This window comes from Trachinotus anak, unplaced genomic scaffold, assembly GCF_046630095.1.
Source record: "Trachinotus anak isolate AG129_WGS33_773 ecotype Australia unplaced genomic scaffold, CSIRO_AGI_Tana_v1 ptg000016l, whole genome shotgun sequence".
NCBI classification, from domain to species: Eukaryota; Metazoa; Chordata; class Actinopteri; order Carangiformes; family Carangidae; genus Trachinotus; species Trachinotus anak.
Genome location: NW_027273867.1, coordinates 16713422 through 16733670, shown reverse-complemented (window position 1 = coordinate 16733670; position 20249 = coordinate 16713422). Strand labels below are relative to the sequence as shown.

Here is a 20249-nt window from a genome sequence, read left to right as displayed (position 1 = left end):
ATGTAAAAAAAATAACACCACATTTAGAAGAGCGGTCAATAAATCAGCGATTACTTGATGGTGTGAAGAGGATCTTTTTGACAGGGAAATTCGGTTTCCTCTAATGTATTGATCTTTAGTCACCTACAAATTGGGCTTAATTTACATGGCTGGATGAAACTGCTAAAATGCACCTGGGCAAAAATTAGCAGCTGGGCCCCCATTAACCCCCCCCCCCCCCCTTTTTCCTGCCACTATTTGTAAATTATGTGCAGGTTTTCTACACCCCAGAAATACCTGTACCTAGAAATTTAAATAGGAACTAATTTAATTGGAACTAAGAGGCTAGCCATGGCTGTGCTAATTCACTAAGGGGGCCTATGGCAAAAATGAATTGTGGGCTCCTATTCAGCCCCTTGATTTCTCTTAACATTGCATGGATTTTAACACAGGAGCACACTACACAACAGGGACTCGAGATTAAGTAAACATGCAGCATAACAACATTTCAGTATCAGTCCATATTAATCAATTCAACAAACTAATCACTGCATAGTAAACCTAGGGATTTTGCTGCCCTGGGGACCTGGGCCCGTGGGCACCCCCTCACCTCCTTTGCTCAAATTGTAATCTAGGTTTATGTGCCCACATGCTTTTGGCCATATTATACACATGACTTTGGCTATACAGTATAAATGAAGACAACAAGGAGAAAACAGTTACACTACGACAGTTAGGCCCTTATGTTTTTATTCAATTAAGTGTTCAATTATCCTTTTTTGTAAATGTTAATGGTGTTGAAATCATCTTACACACTGCCAGGAATAAAAACTGCAAAGCAGAAATGATGAAGTCTTTATTCATTTATCATTTAGTTGTCCTAAAAGTAGTGAAATAGTGACATGTTCATTCTCAAAATGATGCTAAAATCTGATAATAACATACCCATAATGTGTACGTTTTGATTGTGCGGTGTTATTTACTAAAATCCGAAATAAAGAAAAATACAGGACATTAAATGTGTGTTTAATTGTAGCTCACCCAGGGTTACTGAGATAAATTTTTCATACTGTAAATTGATAATGATGCAAATTCAGTCCGTTAGGGGCGGTAAATTGTGTAGCAACTCAAAATAAACACACGAAGAAGAAATGGCTGCGCAGAAAGCTGCGCAGCTGTCCTTCTTTCAATCATGAATGATGGAGGCGAATGTTTTGATGGAGTCTAGGGACTAACTAAATGCATTTGTCGGCGTAACATCATACTACAGTCGCCGTTTTGTAGTGTAAAAATATACCTACTACATCAACCGATGTGCAAACAGTTCTGTGACGAATTTAATTTGGCTAAGCAAGAAGTGGTCGGTAAGCTAATATCGTTTACTGCGGCGGCCTAGCTAGCATTAGCTAGCGCTGTGAAGTTGGGACAGTCCTTTCATTTCACGAGCTCACTGTGAGGCCCTCTTTTAACCCGCTGTGCTTTCTGTGATACTTCATCTGGAATTATTTTATTATCACTGTGACTATATCGATCAAAGATTATCGTACCTTTATTGGAAGTCAGCTCCTCGAAAAGCCAGAGTGAGTACGACTCCTGGAGACCAAATCAAGGGGAAGTGGTTATCCATGTCCACGAGTTACTGCAGATTAATCATCTTTAATAACATCAGCCAACATGTCTTTAGTCGCCTATGGCAGCAGTGATGATAGTGACTCCGAGGAAACCTCCGCCGCACCGGAGAGCAAAGTCAGCGCGGGAGGGCTCTTCTCACTCCTGCCTGCACCCAAAAAGCCAGGATCTGCAGGACGAAACGATGGACCAAGCAGGGAGACAAAAGCGAATCCTTCAGCGGGGGACAGCACGTCAAAAGATGACCTAGATCCTCCACCATCTAAGGGAGGCTTCCTTTCTAGTCTGCCTAAGCCGAGGAAGCGAGCAGAGCCTGTCAAGATCACTGTGCCACAGATCCAGAGACACGATGTGAGTACTGAGCCTGATCAACCGTTTGCTTATACATAATGCAGCTCTTGTGGCATGCAATCAGGTTGTAATTCAGAATCTATGTATTTCTTGTCCATAGTCAGACTCTGATGATGACGAACCAGCAAAAAAGAAACTACAACCTCAGGTGAGAACATCTCACTGTGACAAAAGACAGAATACAATGTTCACTCATTTCTCTATCCCAGATAATAAAGCAGTAATTCAGCTGACATGTCTGACCTTCTCATAATCACATTATATGATTGTATGCACTTGATACAATGTTTTTGTGACTAACAAAACACTGGAGTTTAACCATTATCCATAATGTTTTGCATGTAACACTTGCACATGCTGCAGATAGAGCAGTATATGATACCCACAACAACCTAGATTTAACTCTTCTGCCTCCCTCTTTTGTGTCTCCTCTGGTGTTCTTCTCAATTTTTCTACTCTTATAATAAGGCTATAAATAAATAAAAAGAGAGGAAACCAGTGACACAGAATATATTATTTTACCACATTATACTAAAGTCATTCCCTGAACTCGCACATCACATTTCCACCCATATCTTGTTTCTCCCAGGGTGCAGGCTCAGGCCTGGCTGCCCTTCTGCCCCAACCCAAAAACCTGACAGTAAAGGAGACTGACAGACTCCTGATTCCTCATGCGCTCACTAAACGGCAAGAGCCCAAAGGACCCAAGCCTGGAACGCCTGCTCAGGGTTTGCTTGGTTCTAGTGCATCTCCCTCTGCTATCAAAGCTGCAGCAAAGTCAGCTGCCCTGCAGATGGCTCGACAAATAGCTGCTGATGACCAGGATAATGAAGAGGACATAACCCCGCAGAACTACTTCTCCCTAGGCGAAAGCTCCCAGCCCCTCCCTGCAGTCGTTCCAAGCTTAGACCCTGAGCCAGGAGCCCCTGCAGAGCCTCTACCTATTGCAGCTGCTGATGAGCCTGGTCAGTCAGATGCTCCTCTCGACTTTGGGGGGAACCACGAGGGAGTTGGTGCATGGGGAAGTCAATATTCTCAGTATCAGCAGCCCATGACAGGCCCAGAGGCTTTCCCTCAGGTAACCATGATTCATACAGTTTCTTATAACCTTATGACCTGACTTGTCATCTGGAACGCATTAGACTCAGATTACACTATGTTTTCTACTTGTCAGAACTGTATATAATAAATAAAATCTGAGTGCAACCATGGAAACCTTGACTGCTGAGGCATACATGCTCCTGCACATTATCTATTCACATACCACAGATTTACAGCACAGATGGTAATGTGACACATTCAAAAATATAAGTGCACCTTCACATGCCTTAATGATACAACATAAATATACTTAAAGGCCACAGAGCCACATACAAGGTTTAGCCTCTAAATCCTCAAGCATTCATACTATGGGGAACAACCACCATGTGAGTGACATCCCAAACATTTTTTTCCTTGGGCAGGAATACTATAACGAGTCATACTACCAAGATCCCAACCCCGAATTATCAGAGGAGGCTGAAGAGCCTGGTCACTCTGCCATGTTTGATGATGAAGCGGTAAGAAGTTTGCTGCTTTTATTCCCCAAATTATTTTGTGTAGATGTGATGCTACTCCATACTTTCCTTTAATTGATTCTAATGTTGCAGTTGTCTGGTGTGTTGTCATGCTAGTGTTTGTGTGTTTCATACCCACAATTTAAATTCAACAATATCCCATAATAAAAAAAAAAAACAAAATAAAAAAGGGAATTGGGCTGCAACAGTGTGACTCAACAAGGCTTTTTTTCTTTTGCTTCAGTTTATGCGGCTGCAGGGGAAAAGAAACAGAGGCAAAGAGGAGGTGAAATTTCTGGAGATCAAGGGAGACGACCAACTGAGTGGCAACCAGCAGTGGATGACCAAGAGCATGACAGAAGAGAAGCAGAACCGCCAGTCCTTCAGCAAGGTAACCTGATCTCTTGTGTTGGCTGCAAGTTTTGCATGTGTATGCCCAGAACTGATAGGATTGGGTGTAAGGTTGCTCTTAGTTTTATGTTGAGGTTTTGGCTCAGTTGCAGGGGACTTCTTTCATTGAACAGGGGCAAGATGTTGTATACTTTTGCTTACTACTGATTAACGTTCAGTTGAGACTGGGAACTCATTAAGGCATACAGGAAATGGCTTTGATGATTTGACTTTTTAGGTTTCTACCGAGTATAAAATGCAGATGGGTTTAGTATTAACTAAGCAAATTACCAAAATGATTTCATGAAAGTCAAATATATTAAAGAAAACAAGCCAAGCATGTCCAAATCTCTCACGAGCCTTTTCGGTTTTGCAAAGAAACAAAACGTGTGAAGGCTTCACTGAGTGGACACATAAGCTAACACAGGACTGTCAACTAATTCCAAGCAGGAATAGTTTTGTGTTGCAATTTAATGTAACTTCTACTTTTTCCTCTTCTTTCCTGCAGAAAAAAGGAGAACAACCTACAGGACAACAGCGGCGCAAGCATCAGATAACATATCTCATTCACCAGGTGAATGCTGCTAAAGCTCAAATTACACTCTATAAGTTTCTTGAGTACATTTTTTTCATGTACTCATGCCTGCACTGCCTTTTCGGATGTACATCAGGGCTTTTTAAAGGACCACACCTAATATTTGAAATTGGATTTTCAGGCAGTTTATCTTGCATCACCAAAATAATTTAATCATCTGTCTGTCCAGAGTTTTTGGTGTTTTTTTTTTTCTGCCAACTTCTGGATAAAAAAAGTCAGTGTAACTCTTAAAATGCTTCAATAATGTAAATATATTGTAGCTAAAGCAAGAGCTCGTAGTGCAAGACTGACTTAGCAACACTTGAAATTCATGAATGATTTTCAGTTGGTTTTGAAAGAGATGGAGAGCAGAATGAAAGTCAGAATTTCGCTACCAACATACCAGGAGTCTGCACTCACAGTGTGACATGTCCACACACATCCAGCTCCATGTTGTTGGCTGCTATGCCTGTTTGTACGGAGCAAACCTTGAGCCTTGTGCTGAGTACTGTATGTCTGCGGTTTTTCTACAGTAGACTGCAAAAAATCTCAAGGCAATCAAACAAGCTCTCTTGACCTTATTTGTTTAACTTTCAGAGAATTTGGCTTTTCAGGGAGTAATGGATGATGGTGTTGTATCACACGTTTTATTTGTACACACCTCAGATGGTATTCAGTGTTTGAGCATACAGGGTGGGGATTTATTTGTATTGCTGCACTGGTTGGTCTTCAGAGCTCGTATATGTCTGTGTACTCAGGCTTTTGGCTTATCAGGTTTCCCCGTGATATCTGTGGTCTCAAGCATTTCCAAATTATAGCACATTAAATTTAATAAAAGATAAGACACTGGATTGTCTCCTCTGTCCTTGAAAAATTGGTTACATTTACCAAAAAGTAATATGTTTTTAAGTCTTTGTTTACCTCTCTGAAAGGCATTATTTGTACGACCTAAAATTTTGCCTAATTTCATCTTTCACAGGCAAAGGAACGTGAGCTGGAGCTGAAGAACAGCTGGGCAGATAACAAGCTAACCCGCCGGCAGACCCAGGCCAAATACGGTTTCTAAATGTCACGCTGTGGACTCTCGGTGGCATTTGGAAACCCTGCATCAGAAAGTAGACTAGAGCTTTCCAGATTCCCCAAACAAAGGGAAGGTTGTGTTTGGGGAAAAACAGTATACATACCTTAATACAGATTTTCCCTCTTTTCCTCCATCCTGAATTTGTGTTGAACTGTTAATATTCAATAGTTGTTTTGATCAACTGTTTGATAAGGTGTTACTCACACATCAAAACTCCACTTAGAGCAATTAAACTCTTCTTTGACTGTAGTTTATCATAAATAAACAGTAATTTCGCTCATTTTCTAAACTGGCACTATACCTATATATAAGAGTGTAAAGGTATTTTTAATGTACCTATGGTCAGTCAGTGAAAGAGAGGATGTAATGTGACCCTGAAGTGTCCATTACAATTTTTTTTTCCTTTTGAATGTGTGTGTGCTTCCTGTTCATAAGATTATGGACATTGATGTATGACTCCTTTTTTTTGTGACGTCCCTATTTAAAAGGCTTGGTTCTCTGGCAATCATACAAATATTAGTAACATGTTTCCGTTGATAATGAGAAAAGAACTGGAGTTATTAGAAAGCTGTGACACATATACATACACATACATATTTATATGTTGAAACAACAACTTTGTAATGAAAAATAAAAATGATATTGCAAAAGAAACATGTTGCATTTGCTTGTAAAGGTTGTTCATATCTGTGTGGTCATTACTATTTATTCCCAGTTATTGTGATTTTATTTTATTTTTTTAATTAATAAATTGCCAGAGAACCAAACATGCATTTTAGTACTTTAGTGACGATCAGGCTAGAGAACTATATGTTTTTGACATTAAATAGGAACTTTACCTCAGTTTTATTTGGTTGAATCCCGCATGCAACCTCCAGGTTCAGTATTTTTCTCCAAAATCCCAATAATGGTTCAAAATTGGGAATACATTTTGTGAAGCTTTTATTTTATTTTAGCTGGTTGAGAGGAGGCTCTTATATTTCTTTCTCCTGCTCCAGTTTTAGGAAAATTCTGTCATAATGAATCAAGAATATCTGTGTATGTGGCTTGTCCACTGCCAGTGTGCCAGGATGTTTTAAATAAGCTGACCACTCTTGTTAAGGGAAAATGCTATGAACTGTGCAGAGGTGAAACAAAATACTGCCATCCTCTCCAGCTCTGGAGAATATTGCAGATATCTGCTTTCTTTTAGACGTAAAGGTGCTTATTGCTTCAAATCCTCTACAATGCAAAGAAGCCTTTTTTGAATAGCTTTTCATGGAGGTATTGACATCATTGTGAAGTTTAAGATGTTTTCCTTTGTCTTTATCAAAGCAATAGATTGGAAATCAATCAATAGGGATTCTGTTAGTTCTTCAAGAGTAGCAATGTGAACTCATGGGCCAGCTTGCTCCTACATGCACTATTTGTCATACACATTGGATTTTGCAAAGAGCTCCATATGTAAACTATGGCTAGGTGGCGGTGGTGGCTCACTGTACTAACACAGGCACAACATGGTCTGCCTTGCAGCCTCATCTGATATTGGCAGACATAAATATCTTAAACATACCAGCAGCCCAGGGATTGCTTTGAAATGTTATAGGTAGGTCACCTGCAGTACTTGTGTGACATATCTCAGAGACAGGAATACAAGTAAAAGAGCTTCAGCTGATTACTTTGTGAGCTCCAGATTTTTCTTATTGTTGCACCTTAAACTTGAGTTCCATTGAGACAGTACAAAGAACATTTGCTCTACAGATCTATAATTAGCAAATCTCCTTAATGCATCATTAGACACATACACATAGGATTGGCAAGGCATGCCGCTGTACACTGACATTAGCAGATTGGAGGGGTGGGGGACTCCTGATGCTGGTAAGTTAGTTGGGTGACACTGGGAAAGACCTTTTTTGCTTCCTTTATTCTTTTGTTTTGCGTGTGGTTGAGTTAAACCTGATCAATAAATCATTTTCTTTCCTGGCTCCATAACTTTGAAGGCCACTGGGCTGTTTTTTATTATGACCACTATCACAATGATGCAGTAAAATAATGGAAAAAATAAAAAATAAAATCATGTTATCCCACTATAATTAACATGAAAAACATAATTCCCCAGCATTTTTTGAACATTGAGGTCAGCCTACTGAGGCAACATAACCTTTTTTTTTTTTTTTAAACAACACTGTGTATTTACAGTGGCCCTAAAATTAGATAATAAATTCCTCTTACATATTACTACATTATTGTTTCATGTTGTGTGTACAACCATCAGAAGGATACACTGACTTAAGTGACAGGAGGTTGTGTTGACTTGCTAAAACATTTGCTCTGTGTATACCAGATGAAAAACATTTATATAATTAAACCCACAACTGTTTTTAAGCATGTATAATGTGTATTATAGGTTAACACGATCCACTGCAGTAGTGTGGACGTCCTCGTTTGGAATCCTTTAATCTTTTTTCGGCCTGTCACTTGGTGGTGCTGTTGTGTCTTGATTCGTCTGCGTAGCTGAGGCTGTGGTTTCCTCAGCAGCAGAACCTCCTGCTGAGGCTGAAGCTGCACTAACTTGACTCACTGAGTCTTTACCAGCCTCAGCCTCCACTGCTGCATCAGAAACTGCCTTCACAACTGCTTCATCTTCATCAGCGGCCTCAGAAATGTCTGCAGCTGCCTGCTGCTGCTTTTGTCTTTTCAACTGCCGCTGGTAACTTGCAGATGGGTCTTCATATGGCACCAGTGACATGGGGATGCGAACTGTGCTTATTCCGTTAACCTGGAAGATAAAAATATGAAGAATATGTGTTGTGATAGAACAACAGCCAAACCTGCTCCTGTTTTTGAGCTTTTTAATTGTTTTTATACATTATCCATGCAGCTTCAGTCAAACTCCAATGAAATTCTCCAGGAAACTGTTAAGTCTTTGTTTTATGTGGTTTCAACATTTTGCAAGAACATAAAAACTTATTTATTTCCTACAACATGCATTTCCCACATGTAATAAACGCTTATCTACAACATTTTAACTATTTGCTACTTCATACAAATCGGTTTCTAACTATTAAAAGGCAGCTATAACTTGGAGGTACACGGACTGAAAAATAAGTCTCTTACTGTAATGTCACACCAGTAGTCTCCCAAGTCCTTGATTGGCTCAAACGGAAGACTCAGTGCATGAGGTGGCACAACAACTCCCAGCTAAGAAAAAGTTTTTGTTTTAGTCAATAAACAGATTAGAGAAGCACTTACTTAATTACAACAGCACATTTCTCAGTGTTTTATCTGGATCATGTAAAGTGAGGATAAGAAAGACTGACATACCTTCTTAAGAAACTGTCTGCAGATGATCTCTTTAGTGAGCTGGAATTCTTCAGAGGGCATTTTGTTGATCTTCAGCTTGGAGCGTTTAAGGAACTCCACCGTCTGTAAAAACACCAGGAACCCTTAGTTAAAGAAGTAACAGCTGTCGGTCTGTTGTTCCTTTCACTTCTCAATAACTGACTCCGGCAGAAGACCCTGGTAATGAAGACAGTCTTTGAAAAGTGAAATACTTCTCAAAGATCTTCAGTGGACGAATGCTCACCAGTTGTCCAGTGCGGGTTTGAAGTCTGTCCTCTGGCCTCCCCTCACGCAGAAGCTGTGGATAAAGGAAGGTAGCAGTGATAAATAGCCAAACTCTGCAGTCTAATATGTAGAGGAAAACTAAACATGTTAAAGAACAGTACACACTCTTAACTCCTCAGCAAACATCTCTTTGTTCTCCGGTGATGGATACACTGCAAGACCTTGGGGCAGCAGCTTGTTTCGGCCAACTGATTTTTTCACAAACACTGTGTCTCCTCGCCCACCGAGCTCTGTCAGAACAAACCAAGAAAACATCCCACTTATTTTGAAGTCAACATCCCTTCATATATTGATTCTATGCTGATTCTAAGTCCCTGAAAATATTCCATGATGGGTCACTTACGTTCGTAATTTAGGTGTATTTGATTTGTTAAATGCACTGAAGATACTCACTTGGTACTGTCTGAGTTAGAATGAGCTCCATCTTTGTCTTGGGAGCGTTTTTGGTGTCTTCAACCAACTTGTAGATTTTGTGTCTTCGAGGGTGAAGCCTTGGCGGGCTGCCTACTTTTGACAAGGGGACCTGCCACCATCGCTCCACCACCACTGTATTCTGTGGAAACATTAAGCACCCAGAAATTAGACTTAGACTTAAACTTTAAAGTCTAAGATACACATCTTTTTTTTTTTTTTTTAAACAAAAGGTGACCTGTAACCTTTGTAAATGTTCATTTTATGTTAATTGTATGGGTTCTTTACTGTTATTATTGTTATGGCTCTCTGGCAAAAGAAAAGCTGGACTGAGAATGTTATAGGTTACAGGAGTGAAGCAATGTGGGTTACTGGACCCTAAAACTCGATATTTAAATCTTTAACCATACTGACCACCACCTATCAACATTTATCTCTCTGTCTTAGCACAAACCAGATACAAAACAAGTTTCAGATATGCCCATTTTAAGAAAGTTGTTTTTATTAAACAGCATTAATTAATTCTGTTAATAAATTAAAAGTTGTATTAGGTGACATGTTGCAGGAAAAAAAAAAAAAAAAAATCACAAAAATTCCAGTTCCAAAATCTGCAAAATACAAGCACTCAAAAAGTACCAAGGATATTTAGTTAACCCTTGTAACTACATGATAAAGTGCATCTTAAAGGATGGACTGATGCGTGTCATGGCCAGGGGTCAAAATACAAATGTCCAGATAATCTATTTCAATATATTCATGCACAACACCTTGCCATAAAAATAACCATTTTGGGAAACTCTATAATGTTAGTATGAACATTTCTCTGCTTGATCTTTGTAATTTTACAAATGACCCCATAAGGCTAAGGATGAATAGTTGGTTGAAATATTAATCACGGCTTATTAAAAGGCTATGACATGGAAACGGAGAAGAAAGTGGCACTGTAGACTAGATGGAAACTGACAAAGTTATTTATCTGTTACTAAAACTAATGCAATCTAATACATTTTACAGTGTTCAGTTTTTGTTTTAATTTTTATAGGGAGCTGTTGATTCAACTGTATAATTATATTGGAGACTGCAGTTTGTGCTTTTGTTGAACTGTAATGCATTACACAGAGATTCGTTGATATAAATGGACAGTTAAAATAGAAACACCTGTTCCTATAACTCCTACAATTCAACAGCATCACAAACTGCATCTCACGAAATTAACATGCAGTTGAATCAACACCTCAATATTTTCTGCAAAAATTAAACATTATAGTCTTAATGAAGGAGGATTTATTTTACTAGACTACATTTGCTTTAGTTAGGTGTTCCTAGTTAACTGACGACTATATAAATGTATGTGTACATATATATTCATTGCATTGGATTTGAAAATGTTTTTCTTAGCCCATTTTATAGTGCATATAAAAACAGAAAAAAATTGAGAAACAATAGTAATGTAGGAAATAATGTAAGCTAAGCTAATGTAAGCAAAGAGAGAAGAAGAGCCCGAGAGCACAGTTTTTATTTTAGTTCAGTCTCTGTCCTCAGATTTTATTTTACAACTTCAAGAACGAGCAAACAGTGTCTAAGATATTAGTAATAATTTAGCATTCACTGCAAGATATTATGGTACTGCTTGGTACACAGACAGCTGTTAGTGATGTTTCATTTAAATGTGCAGGGACACTGACCTGAGCAGGAGTCAGGGACAAACTCCGGACAGCAGCCTGGCTGAGCAGATCCCGAAGGACGCGGCGGCCTGAGCTCCACATGTTCGGTCAACACCGCAGACAACCGCCTTTATCGGATTTATCAAAACTCTGAAATGTTTTATCACAGTGTCTGTACAGCCAACGCGACCATTCGTTTATCTTTCGGTAGTCGCTGGAGTCACCGCAGCATGTATGTTAGCTAAAGCTAACGAGCGTCGCTTTTTAGTGACGTAAAAGGACCCCATCTGCTGCAACAGCAGTCCCGGATAAATCCTGAAATAACAGTCGCAACCGTGGAAAATAATATAAGATATAGAAACTTTATGTTATACAATTAAATCTAAACGAACTCTACTATAAAATACGCCTTCCTTTCTTTTTGTTTCTTTTACTGTTCCACTGTTTGTTTGTTTTTTCACACATCATCACACATCATCCCACTCATGAGTATACTTAAACCAAACTTGACCAAACTTGGGTGCTCAATAACACACAGGACTAATCAAAAACATCAATTTATTTAATATATTTTACTCTTATACACATATTGTAAATGATGCAAACAAGACATCAAACTTTTATTTTCAGGCAATATCGCAAAATTAATTGTTAAGATACTATCTTAAATGTTGCAGTCAAAAAAGGCATTGCACTGTACACACATAGTAGATTACAATATGAAAATACACAATACTAATATGTATTTATGTTTCATCTCAATACTGACTCAATGTACTGTATTCCACCACTAGATTGTTCAAGATCGTATCTTCTGCTGGCTCAAATGTTTACTGTTTGGCATTGGTGTAAGCAGGAAGCACTTGACATGACAGTGCTATCGTTTCAAAGTGATGCGATGTTTCAGCAGATCTTACATTTGATCCTTTCATACACTGCGTCTGTGTAGAAAAACTACCACAAATAATAAAAATAAACCTCAACAGCAGGAGCAGAATCAGGATTGTTACTGTCAAAATCTTGGGAAATTTTCACTCCTATAAAACCTATTGTGAAGACACGGACAAGGATTCAAATCACACATCACTAACAATTGGCTCTCGAAAATTACCTGTCCCACCATAGAAAGTATTGCGATTAGGTATCAATCGGTGTCTTGCCTCAACAGTGGTACAGCATGTCACTGCACCGAAGCAACAGCCACAGAAGAACATGAGAACCACAAAGGCCCACACCACGGTGGTGAAAACAAAGGCAAACAGGAAGGGTATCTTATGACAGTACGATGGTTGTCCTGCTGTGTAGTTGGGAGGATATACAGAATAAACCCAGACAGTGCCTACAAGGGACAGACAGCACATATTAGACAGCATATACAGAACAGTCTGTATTATTGCACTTAAGAGATATCTGTTAGGGATGGGTAGATTGATCCCCAAAGTATCAATACCACTAAAACAAAGTCTTGTTTTGGATATTGATACTATTGTCCAAAAGATTGATAAAAATAAAAAATTTTAAAAAAGTCCATCATTTGTCAGATCACATCCTGGATACATTCATGCATGTGCATCTTTGCAGCTGGTGTTCCAGGATTTTAGAAATGCTGTGGTCATACATCCACTAAAAAGCCCCCCATGACACTGAGAAGATAGTCCAATTTTTTATTTATATTTTTTTCATTTTGGTTTTTTCATATTTCATTTATTGGGTGATATCATGGCAGTTACATTCCCTGCAAGTTTTATTTAAATTGAGTGGGGGTTTTTTCCTCTGGCAATTAACATCTGTTTGTAAACAAAACTTTAACTAAATTAACTTTTTCAGTAATGTTCCTATAATTAGCACCAGATTAAACTGGTGTTTGACCAGACTTAAGGAAGAACAGTTAGCCCTGAGGAAACACTGTATTTTGTTTAAACATGCATGTGATTTAGTAAGCAACAGTAAAAAGAAATGCCTTATGTATGGCAAATTATTTGATGGTGACTAAACTATATTCAGAAGTAGCATATTAATAATGCATTCACCTCATAGATCATAGGAACTTATTTCTACATATAGCTGCTTTTATCAGTATTGGTTATGATTGGTTATTGGTGATCCTGATCTGGTATTACTTGATAATGCCTTCACTTAACTTCTGTCTGTGGTCTCTGTGGGTGTGACTCAGAGAGGAAAAAAGTTATGCCGCGTAGTTCCATGCACCAATCAGAATTCAGCAGCATTTGAATACAATTCTGGCAGCAACTGGTTGGTTGTTGTCACTGTCAATTAATTCTGATCAAGTCAGACCTACAGTCCTGACTTTGTTGTTGAATTGTGGTTTTGAACTGTTTTTTTTTTAAACTTATAACTTCCAAAGTTCCATTTATATCTTAAATATTTCTCTTTAATATTAAAGTCATGACTAAATAAGCAACAATCAAGAAGAAAAACTTTATAAAAATCCAACAAATTAAATCATTTTTAGCGTGAAGTGCTGCATTTAATGTAAATGTTATTATGGAATTATGTTGCAATAAAACAATACATGTATTAACCAAAAAACCTTTAAAATATTTTTGCAGACATAAAATAGAACCTCATACCTTAGTGGTGTAGTTTGGCCCAGTGTCCCCTGTGGGCTCATGGGTTTTAACTTCACGGACGATATTTATGTAACATTTTCTCATTGTGATGTGATTGTAGAATGATATCAGCTATCTCATTATCCCCCTCTCTTCTTATCTGATTAATGTGCTTATCACAAAGTTTTAGCTGATATATTTTCTGAAGCACCAGTGATCTTTTAAGCCTAATTTGAACTGTTTTATATACTGTTTCCACTGAACTGTAGTGGAATAGAAGTATAAACTATCATGAAATGTCAACAGTGAAACACTAGTTACTTTACGTTTTACATTACATTTACATTTAGTCATTTAGCAGACGCTTTTATCCAAAGCGACTTACAGAAAGGGGAACAATCAAGGCTAAGTGCGATAAGAAGTGTTAGCGCAGCAATAAGTGCTAGTGACGATTCTTTAAGTGTAGATTTGCTATGCTTTCCATCACTGCTTTCCATCACTGCCTGATGTCATGCAAGATTTCTTCAGTCTATCCTTCTGATAGTTTCTCCCACCTGTAATGAACCAGCAGAAAGTGAAGAGGTGCAGCAGACCCACGCAGGCCGAGCTCAGGATGAAGACAGCGCCACCTTTCCAGGTGCTCTTGGTGTAGGTCAGAGCAAAAGAGACGATGCTGACCGTTCCCAACACTATCAGGTAGATTGGGATTTTGGGCTGTACTGGACAATGGCTCATATTTGTAGCCCCTATGATGCAGCAGAACAACAACATGAATATATAACATTCAGGCCAAGAATAAGATGCCAGGACATACTGCTTGCTGGCAAAAATCACAAAATAATAAACCTACCCAATCCAATCGCTGCAATCATAATCATCCACCAAATAATATTCACCACAACTACATGAAAAAGGGACAAGGTCAAGAATTAGTTTGACAGTTAAACAGATGAAATAATGCAAAATGAAGTCATGAATATGATGGAGACAAGTACTCTAACCAAGTGAAGCAATCGCCACGGCATTTTGTGGCCTGAAATACTCCTGCGGAGACGGGTTCATATCTACTGCAGAGAAAGAAGGAGCTGTTAGTCATGAGATGTCAACAAGGAAAGCTACAAGCGCATGCGTTACACTGTACCTGTCCAGCTGTGGATGGAGACACTTCAAAGCCTTTTTCTTCTTCCAGTTTTCACTAAATGTACAAATGCACAACTTTGAGTCTGCATTGGTCATGTGTTACCAACGCTGACACTTTGTTAACACCCTCTAATGCTTTGGCAGGATGTTAAGGCATATTGCCCAAGGCAAAGCATTTCAACAACTGTTTCGCAATGCCCTCTGCATCTAACTAAGAGGAAATTATGATAAAATCCGTTCTTTTTATCTGATACAAATAATCTGCATGCAAAGTGTGTTTTAAGTCACAAACTGCTCCCATGGTGTCCTTCAATTGCAATTGCAGTTTTTTCTGAAATTTAAAATTTTGCAGTTCATTAAACATAATCATCATCATTGCATGGTGCAGCATGAGGGTTCAGTCAATGTAATGTAGCAAAGAACAGACTCGGTGGTGCACACGCAGGTAGAGTGCACAGTCAGGAAGAGCTGTGTTATCAGCTCTCTCAGTGTGGTTAAAACACAGTGTCTTTCATCACACATATCTAATGCGGTATCCACTATTTCCCATAGAGCAGTTGCACACTAAAAACTGAGTGTACCCGCTTATTGTTGGTTTGGGTTGTCTTTGTAAATAATAAAGCCTTATTAGTTAATATAATATGCAATTTTAAGATGATTAGTAGAAAATGTATTTTACTATGATGAGACAGAATCCTGGCTTTTTAACAATAGAAACATCATCAGTTTGGAGTCTGTGGCTGCAGTATGACAGTACTCACAGCTTAGACCTAACAACTGATGCCAATTATCACATTTTATACAGCTCCCTCTGGTGCCCCAAAAGGATTTATACAACTTTTTGTGCAGTTGTGCTCCCCAGTACCAATAAATACACTTTAATGTGTATAATCAGCACAATTCCCCTTTAAACATGTAACATTTGTGGAGTGCCCTTTTAAATTGTTGTTGAATAAAATAATAAAAATTGTTTTTACAAGCCTGCAAAGACAATAAAGCCAAGGTGAAATTAGCTTTCTGCTTCAGTGGTTCAGTGTGGTTCAATTTTAGCAAATCATGGTGAAACAGCAGTGTGACAGTTGAAGAGGGTTTGTGATGCAAATGTTGACACACTTGTTCCCTATCGAGCCAGTAACGAATGTTAGTACCATCACAGTCTGATGCTAAGCGCCTCTGCAGCCACACTGCCACCCTGTGACAATGAAACATGACTGCTTCCATCCGTCCTGGCTCACACACAACTCTTGAGAGCTGCTCACAGACCCACGCAACCTGGCAGTGACCCCTGCAAAGTCAACCAACCTCTGTCTCAGATTTTGGACTGGCGTTCATTCTTCCAGCTAGAATGGTAGATAGTTATTTATTTGGCTTATTTGGGCTTTACCACAGCTAAGAAATGACTTGACTAATGATGTATGTTCACGAGATTTGTGAAAACAGTAATCGTAATACACTTCCCCGGCAGTTTATTACTGCAAATATTCTTCACTTTGTTTCTTTGGTGAATGACACAATGACAAATTTCATCTGAGGTATAATTTAATGGTAATTCAAATCATATTCATTACAGTGGTAAAGTTACATCTCACTATTGCATCCAAGCTACAACAGCTGAATTTGGTGTCCCTAGTGATGCCTCATTGATTGTACCGTCATTGATCAGCCTACTGTTCCCTTACACGTGCTTGATTTTGGCTCAAACATCAATTTTAAAATCTTCTCTCCCCCTCTTTTTCAGTGAAGAAATTGTATGTTTCAAACTTGCCTTGCTAGGAACTGAGTTAAAGGCCTGCGTTCTCCTTATGACCTCTAGTTGGAAGTCAATGATCGTTTGAATAATGGGAGCAGCAGGGAAGTCCATGCATATGATTCCTAGGCGCTGGTTCAGGTCTGTCTTGGCCCTAAGGTAGTCGTACAGTTGTGCATTGATGCGCTGAGCGACAGCTCTGGGGTACGCGAACACACCAGCTCCACTGCTGTAGGTTAGAAAGATCCGGGCTCTGTCTCCTGCAGGTGCAGCCTCCAGGTGTTCATAGACACTCTGCCATTTCTCCTTCACATGCAGAAGTGTGGGAACCTACAGAGAACAGCAAACCTTAAGTCACCCAAAAAAGCATTTTAGTTTAAAAGCATTTACTCTAACTCACATGCTTTGGTTGTGAGCTGCATAATTTCTGGGGCTCAGTCTTTAAATTCCTGAGCGATGCTCACTTCATAACAATTGAACCAAATCCTTTAACAGGAATTTTCTATGTAAAACCAGAGACTGCTGCCTGGTCTATGAATATTTACAATGGCATCTAATCCTAAAATCCAAAACTCCCTTCTCATGCCTGGTGGTTGAAAGATGTCATGTTTCATGTAAAGTAAAATGTAAACAAAATCTAATTTACCATAAGAGGAAAATCTACTAAATTTTGGTCAATATGAAAACCTTGTATATCCTATTTTACCACAGTCACTGGAATAAGAAATTGGAGTGACTAATAGTGCCTCTTCTGTGCAGGTATTAGGTCCGGTGAATGATCTGTATCAGCATGTTATTTCTGGGTGTATTGATTAATTTCTCTTTTTTTTAATTAGAATTTCTACGTTTTTTTAAATATACACGCTGTATGTCTTTTGTCTGTCATTTGGAAAATTCAATAAAGAGCATTAATTCAAAAAATTAAAAAAGGCTATGTAAATCAATACATAACCTCTCATACCTTCCAGTCGTCTGCTATGTTCAGGGATCCATAGCGCATTCCCAAGTCTGGCCCAGAAAAGTCTTGCAGGACGATGAGTTTCCCTCGGGCTTCTCCCATGGATGGCACGAGCCGGCTGTGCCACAGCAGGTCCCAGTGAGCGTAACGGTGGATGAAGTCTACCACAGCACCATAGATGTCATTTGTCTCGCTGAACTCCTCCTTTATACGCATCAGCACAGTCTCACTGGGGTACTCTTGCAGGAAGTCAGCTACACCCTCCAGCACGTGGCCAAAGTGCGCCCGCTGATAGGAGACCCCATGATGGATGGTGAGGTTCCCGTTGACGTGACGCACCCGGACATCCAGAAAGCGGACACCTGCCTGGAGCTGGGAAGCCAGGCTCCAGGTCTGGCATTCAGCATACACACCGCCGTACAGGGCCATGGTGTTGTGGGTTCCAGGCATGGTGACCTCAGACAGCGGCTGATCATCAGGAATACTGGCCATCCAGGATGGGTTGAGGAACTCTGGGTTGGGGGTGTCATCATAGTCAGGTCTCTGAATGGCACCGTAACTCAAACTAATGGCTCTACAATGTAAGAGACATTTGTCAGAAACATATTTTGTCCAGTAAATGCATCAACCTTTAAACATCAGCCACCTCACAAGTTTTCATATAAGTTTCCTATGATTAATGGTGACAGAAATAGATAAATCTCTTATGTTTTTCCAAGTAAAGAACAAATATCAGCACTCAAATGATTAAATTAGCCCATTAGATTTCTTGATCATTACTTGCACAAGAGTAAACACACAAAAAATATGTAATATGGTAAAAAAAAAAAATCCATAAATGGGTGAAATTACTGCTTTACTACTCATGTGTTTTTTTTCAGACATTTTGGATATGTATATTTATTTATATATGTATTCTGTATATTTTTATGCTTATAACCTTTGATTGTTATTTGATTTGTGACATTTGGTGATTTGGGTGGAGAGTTCTTCAGACAATTGCTCATGCAGGGATAAAGTTGTACTGATTTTTTTTTTTTTTTTTAACCTAAAAGGGGAATGGATATCACAATGGAGATCAGTCTATGTGATCCATCTGTGGCATGATCTCAACATACTCACCCCAGCAGGACCATCAGCTCAGTTACCATCTTGTGCATCTTCACTGGGCGTTCTCTGATGTTCATCATGCTGATTTCTCAGGTCTGATGACAGGATCTGTGAATAATACAGATGAGCTCAATATTTAGTTGAATGGAATCAATGTGAGTAAAAAAATCAGCCAATAAGATGATCATTTAAGTAGCCAGGGCAAACCAACAAATCAATTAAGTGGTCAATCAAGAGCAGCACAAGCAATAATTCAAACGTCCATCCTGATGCCGTGATTCTTTACTTCATTCACACTGCACCTGTTTAGACTGAGTGAATAAATCCTTCAGGTTTTTTAAATCATTCTATTACTACGGAGTATTTTCCTGACTACAAGTTGATACGACACAGCCAAGATCTTAACAATCACCTGAGAAATTATCGTAAAAACCTCATACTGTATGCTTGCTAATGTTGTATGGCTTATACAAACTTAACGTTTGTATCCTTGACTTAGTTGAGGGGTATGTGAACATTGCTTCCTCTCTTTCTGCCCATGGCTTTGATCTCTGCACTGCTTGAAATAAAACTCAATTTCCTCCCAACTCTAATTCTCTCCCAGGCAAGTATGCACCTGCATATTAGTATAAAAAGAAAAAGAAAAAGAAAAAAAAAAAGCACTTTCCCTGCACAAAAGTATGTCAGGCAATAAAAAACCAAACACACAGTGGAAACAATTTGATCCCAGTACAGGCTGAGGTTGACCTCAGCTCACCCCTCCAGGCAAATTCAATGGCAGGATTAAAGCTTTCTAATCCCAAAACTGAACAAAACCATCCACTGCTGCTGTGTCAAACCTGCTGATGTGTCCATGTGCTGCTCTGGTTTGCTTCGGTTCCTACCTGAAACCAGGAGGTGTTCGTCCTGAGACTGGAGTGCCTGGAGATGACAGAAAAAGAGACAAAGAGCAGAGTGGAGGGGTCACAGACAAAATGACAGAGTCAGTGTGTCGACCCAGGATGTTATTTCGGAAATACCATAGAGGAGCTGAGCTCTCTGTGAGCACGCTGGGGTGCGAGTAGAGGGGTGTGTTTGTGTGCGAGGGTGGGGTGTATGTGTGCGAGGGTATTCATCTGGTCACGTCCCTCATTTATTGCGTTTCAGAAACACATTGCATCATAGATTGACACAATGTTTTCCTGCTTCAAATCAAGCTAAGGAGGAGGGTAAACATGAATTCCTCTGACTTTTTGCTCTGGTTTATTATTTTAAAAGGCCAGTACGAACAGTGAAGGGTAAAGGGTAAAACACAAAATCTGAATCTGATCAGTAGAAAGACTCAAAACTTTCTACTAATCTTTAAAATTTCTTACAGCGATGAGGAGTCCATGTGCATTAACTGCAGCTGAGTGATTTCCCACAGCGTTTCTTATCACTTAGAGAAAGCCCCAAAATAGGCCCAATATTGATAAGGTATCTATCAATAAAAAAAGTAAGAATT

At 39.1% G+C, this 20249-nt stretch overlaps 4 protein-coding genes across 8 annotated transcripts; 1 reads left to right on the top strand and 3 right to left on the bottom strand.

Moving 5' to 3' along the window:
- The first annotated feature begins 298 nt into the window (after positions 1-298).
- prcc (proline rich mitotic checkpoint control factor) lies at positions 299-6398 on the top strand. Its single transcript, XM_071499414.1, has 7 exons — positions 299-1959; positions 2060-2107; positions 2549-3037; positions 3423-3518; positions 3760-3906; positions 4414-4479; positions 5459-6398. Exons 1-7 carry the CDS (start codon positions 1654-1656, stop codon positions 5543-5545), a joined length of 1239 nt encoding a protein of 412 aa, XP_071355515.1. The 5' UTR covers positions 299-1653; the 3' UTR covers positions 5546-6398.
- A 1046-nt stretch (positions 6399-7444) lies between these two features.
- Positions 7445-11522, bottom strand: mrpl9 (mitochondrial ribosomal protein L9). The gene is made up of 7 exons (XM_071499415.1): positions 11263-11522; positions 9560-9719; positions 9272-9396; positions 9126-9179; positions 8864-8965; positions 8657-8740; positions 7445-8318 (listed from the first exon to the last, which is right to left on the bottom strand). Exons 1-7 carry the CDS (start codon positions 11341-11343, stop codon positions 7995-7997), a joined length of 930 nt encoding a protein of 309 aa, XP_071355516.1. The 5' UTR covers positions 11344-11522; the 3' UTR covers positions 7445-7994.
- Positions 11523-11789: 267 nt separating this feature from the next.
- LOC139633634 (transmembrane protein 272-like) lies at positions 11790-15396 on the bottom strand. 2 transcript variants are annotated; one of them, XM_071499419.1, is made up of 5 exons: positions 14953-15396; positions 14813-14878; positions 14662-14712; positions 14366-14557; positions 11790-12580 (listed from the first exon to the last, which is right to left on the bottom strand). In XM_071499419.1, exons 2-5 carry the CDS (start codon positions 14871-14873, stop codon positions 12318-12320), a joined length of 567 nt encoding a protein of 188 aa, XP_071355520.1. In that variant the 5' UTR covers positions 14874-14878; positions 14953-15396; the 3' UTR covers positions 11790-12317. The 2 variants fall into 2 exon arrangements, with proteins under 2 accessions (XP_071355520.1, XP_071355521.1); XM_071499420.1 differs by having other exon boundaries at positions 14813-14875.
- Positions 15397-16472: 1076 nt separating this feature from the next.
- LOC139633627 (1-phosphatidylinositol phosphodiesterase) lies at positions 16473-19890 on the bottom strand. Of its 4 annotated transcripts, none has more exons than XM_071499410.1 (5): positions 19786-19890; positions 19651-19687; positions 18779-18874; positions 17660-18230; positions 16473-17028 (listed from the first exon to the last, which is right to left on the bottom strand). In XM_071499410.1, exons 3-5 carry the CDS (start codon positions 18844-18846, stop codon positions 16648-16650), a joined length of 1020 nt encoding a protein of 339 aa, XP_071355511.1. In that variant the 5' UTR covers positions 18847-18874; positions 19651-19687; positions 19786-19890; the 3' UTR covers positions 16473-16647. The 4 variants fall into 4 exon arrangements, with proteins under 4 accessions (XP_071355511.1, XP_071355513.1, XP_071355512.1 ...); XM_071499412.1 differs by having other exon boundaries at positions 19606-19687; positions 19786-19881; XM_071499411.1 differs by having other exon boundaries at positions 19606-19885.
- Positions 19891-20249: the final 359 nt, after the last annotated feature.

Coding starts and splice junctions, on each gene's coding strand:
- mrpl9 (XM_071499415.1), bottom strand. CDS start 11,343: ATGTGGAGCTCAGGCCGCCGCGTCCTTCGGGATCTGCTCAGCCAGGCT. Junction 9,720..11,262: donor TGTCCCTGACTCCTGCTCAG/GTCAGTGTCCCT, acceptor ATGTTTCCACAG/AATACAGTGGTGGTGGAGCG. Junction 8,966..9,125: donor AAACCCGCACTGGACAACTG/GTGAGCATTCGT, acceptor GTGTTTTTACAG/ACGGTGGAGTTCCTTAAACG.
- prcc (XM_071499414.1), top strand. CDS start 1,654: ATGTCTTTAGTCGCCTATGGCAGCAGTGATGATAGTGACTCCGAGGAA. Junction 1,960..2,059: donor CACAGATCCAGAGACACGAT/GTGAGTACTGAG, acceptor TCTTGTCCATAG/TCAGACTCTGATGATGACGA. Junction 3,519..3,759: donor CCATGTTTGATGATGAAGCG/GTAAGAAGTTTG, acceptor CTTTTGCTTCAG/TTTATGCGGCTGCAGGGGAA.
- LOC139633627 (XM_071499410.1), bottom strand. CDS start 18,846: ATGATGAACATCAGAGAACGCCCAGTGAAGATGCACAAGATGGTAACT. Junction 18,231..18,778: donor GAGCTGATGGTCCTGCTGGG/GTGAGTATGTTG, acceptor CTTACATTGTAG/AGCCATTAGTTTGAGTTACG. Junction 17,029..17,659: donor ACATAGCAGACGACTGGAAG/GTATGAGAGGTT, acceptor TGTTCTCTGTAG/GTTCCCACACTTCTGCATGT.
- LOC139633634 (XM_071499419.1), bottom strand. CDS start 14,873: ATGAACCCGTCTCCGCAGGAGTATTTCAGGCCACAAAATGCCGTGGCG. Junction 14,713..14,812: donor CGTGGCGATTGCTTCACTTG/GTTAGAGTACTT, acceptor TTTTTCATGTAG/TTGTGGTGAATATTATTTGG. Junction 12,581..14,365: donor TTTCTGCTGGTTCATTACAG/GTGGGAGAAACT, acceptor TGTCCCTTGTAG/GCACTGTCTGGGTTTATTCT.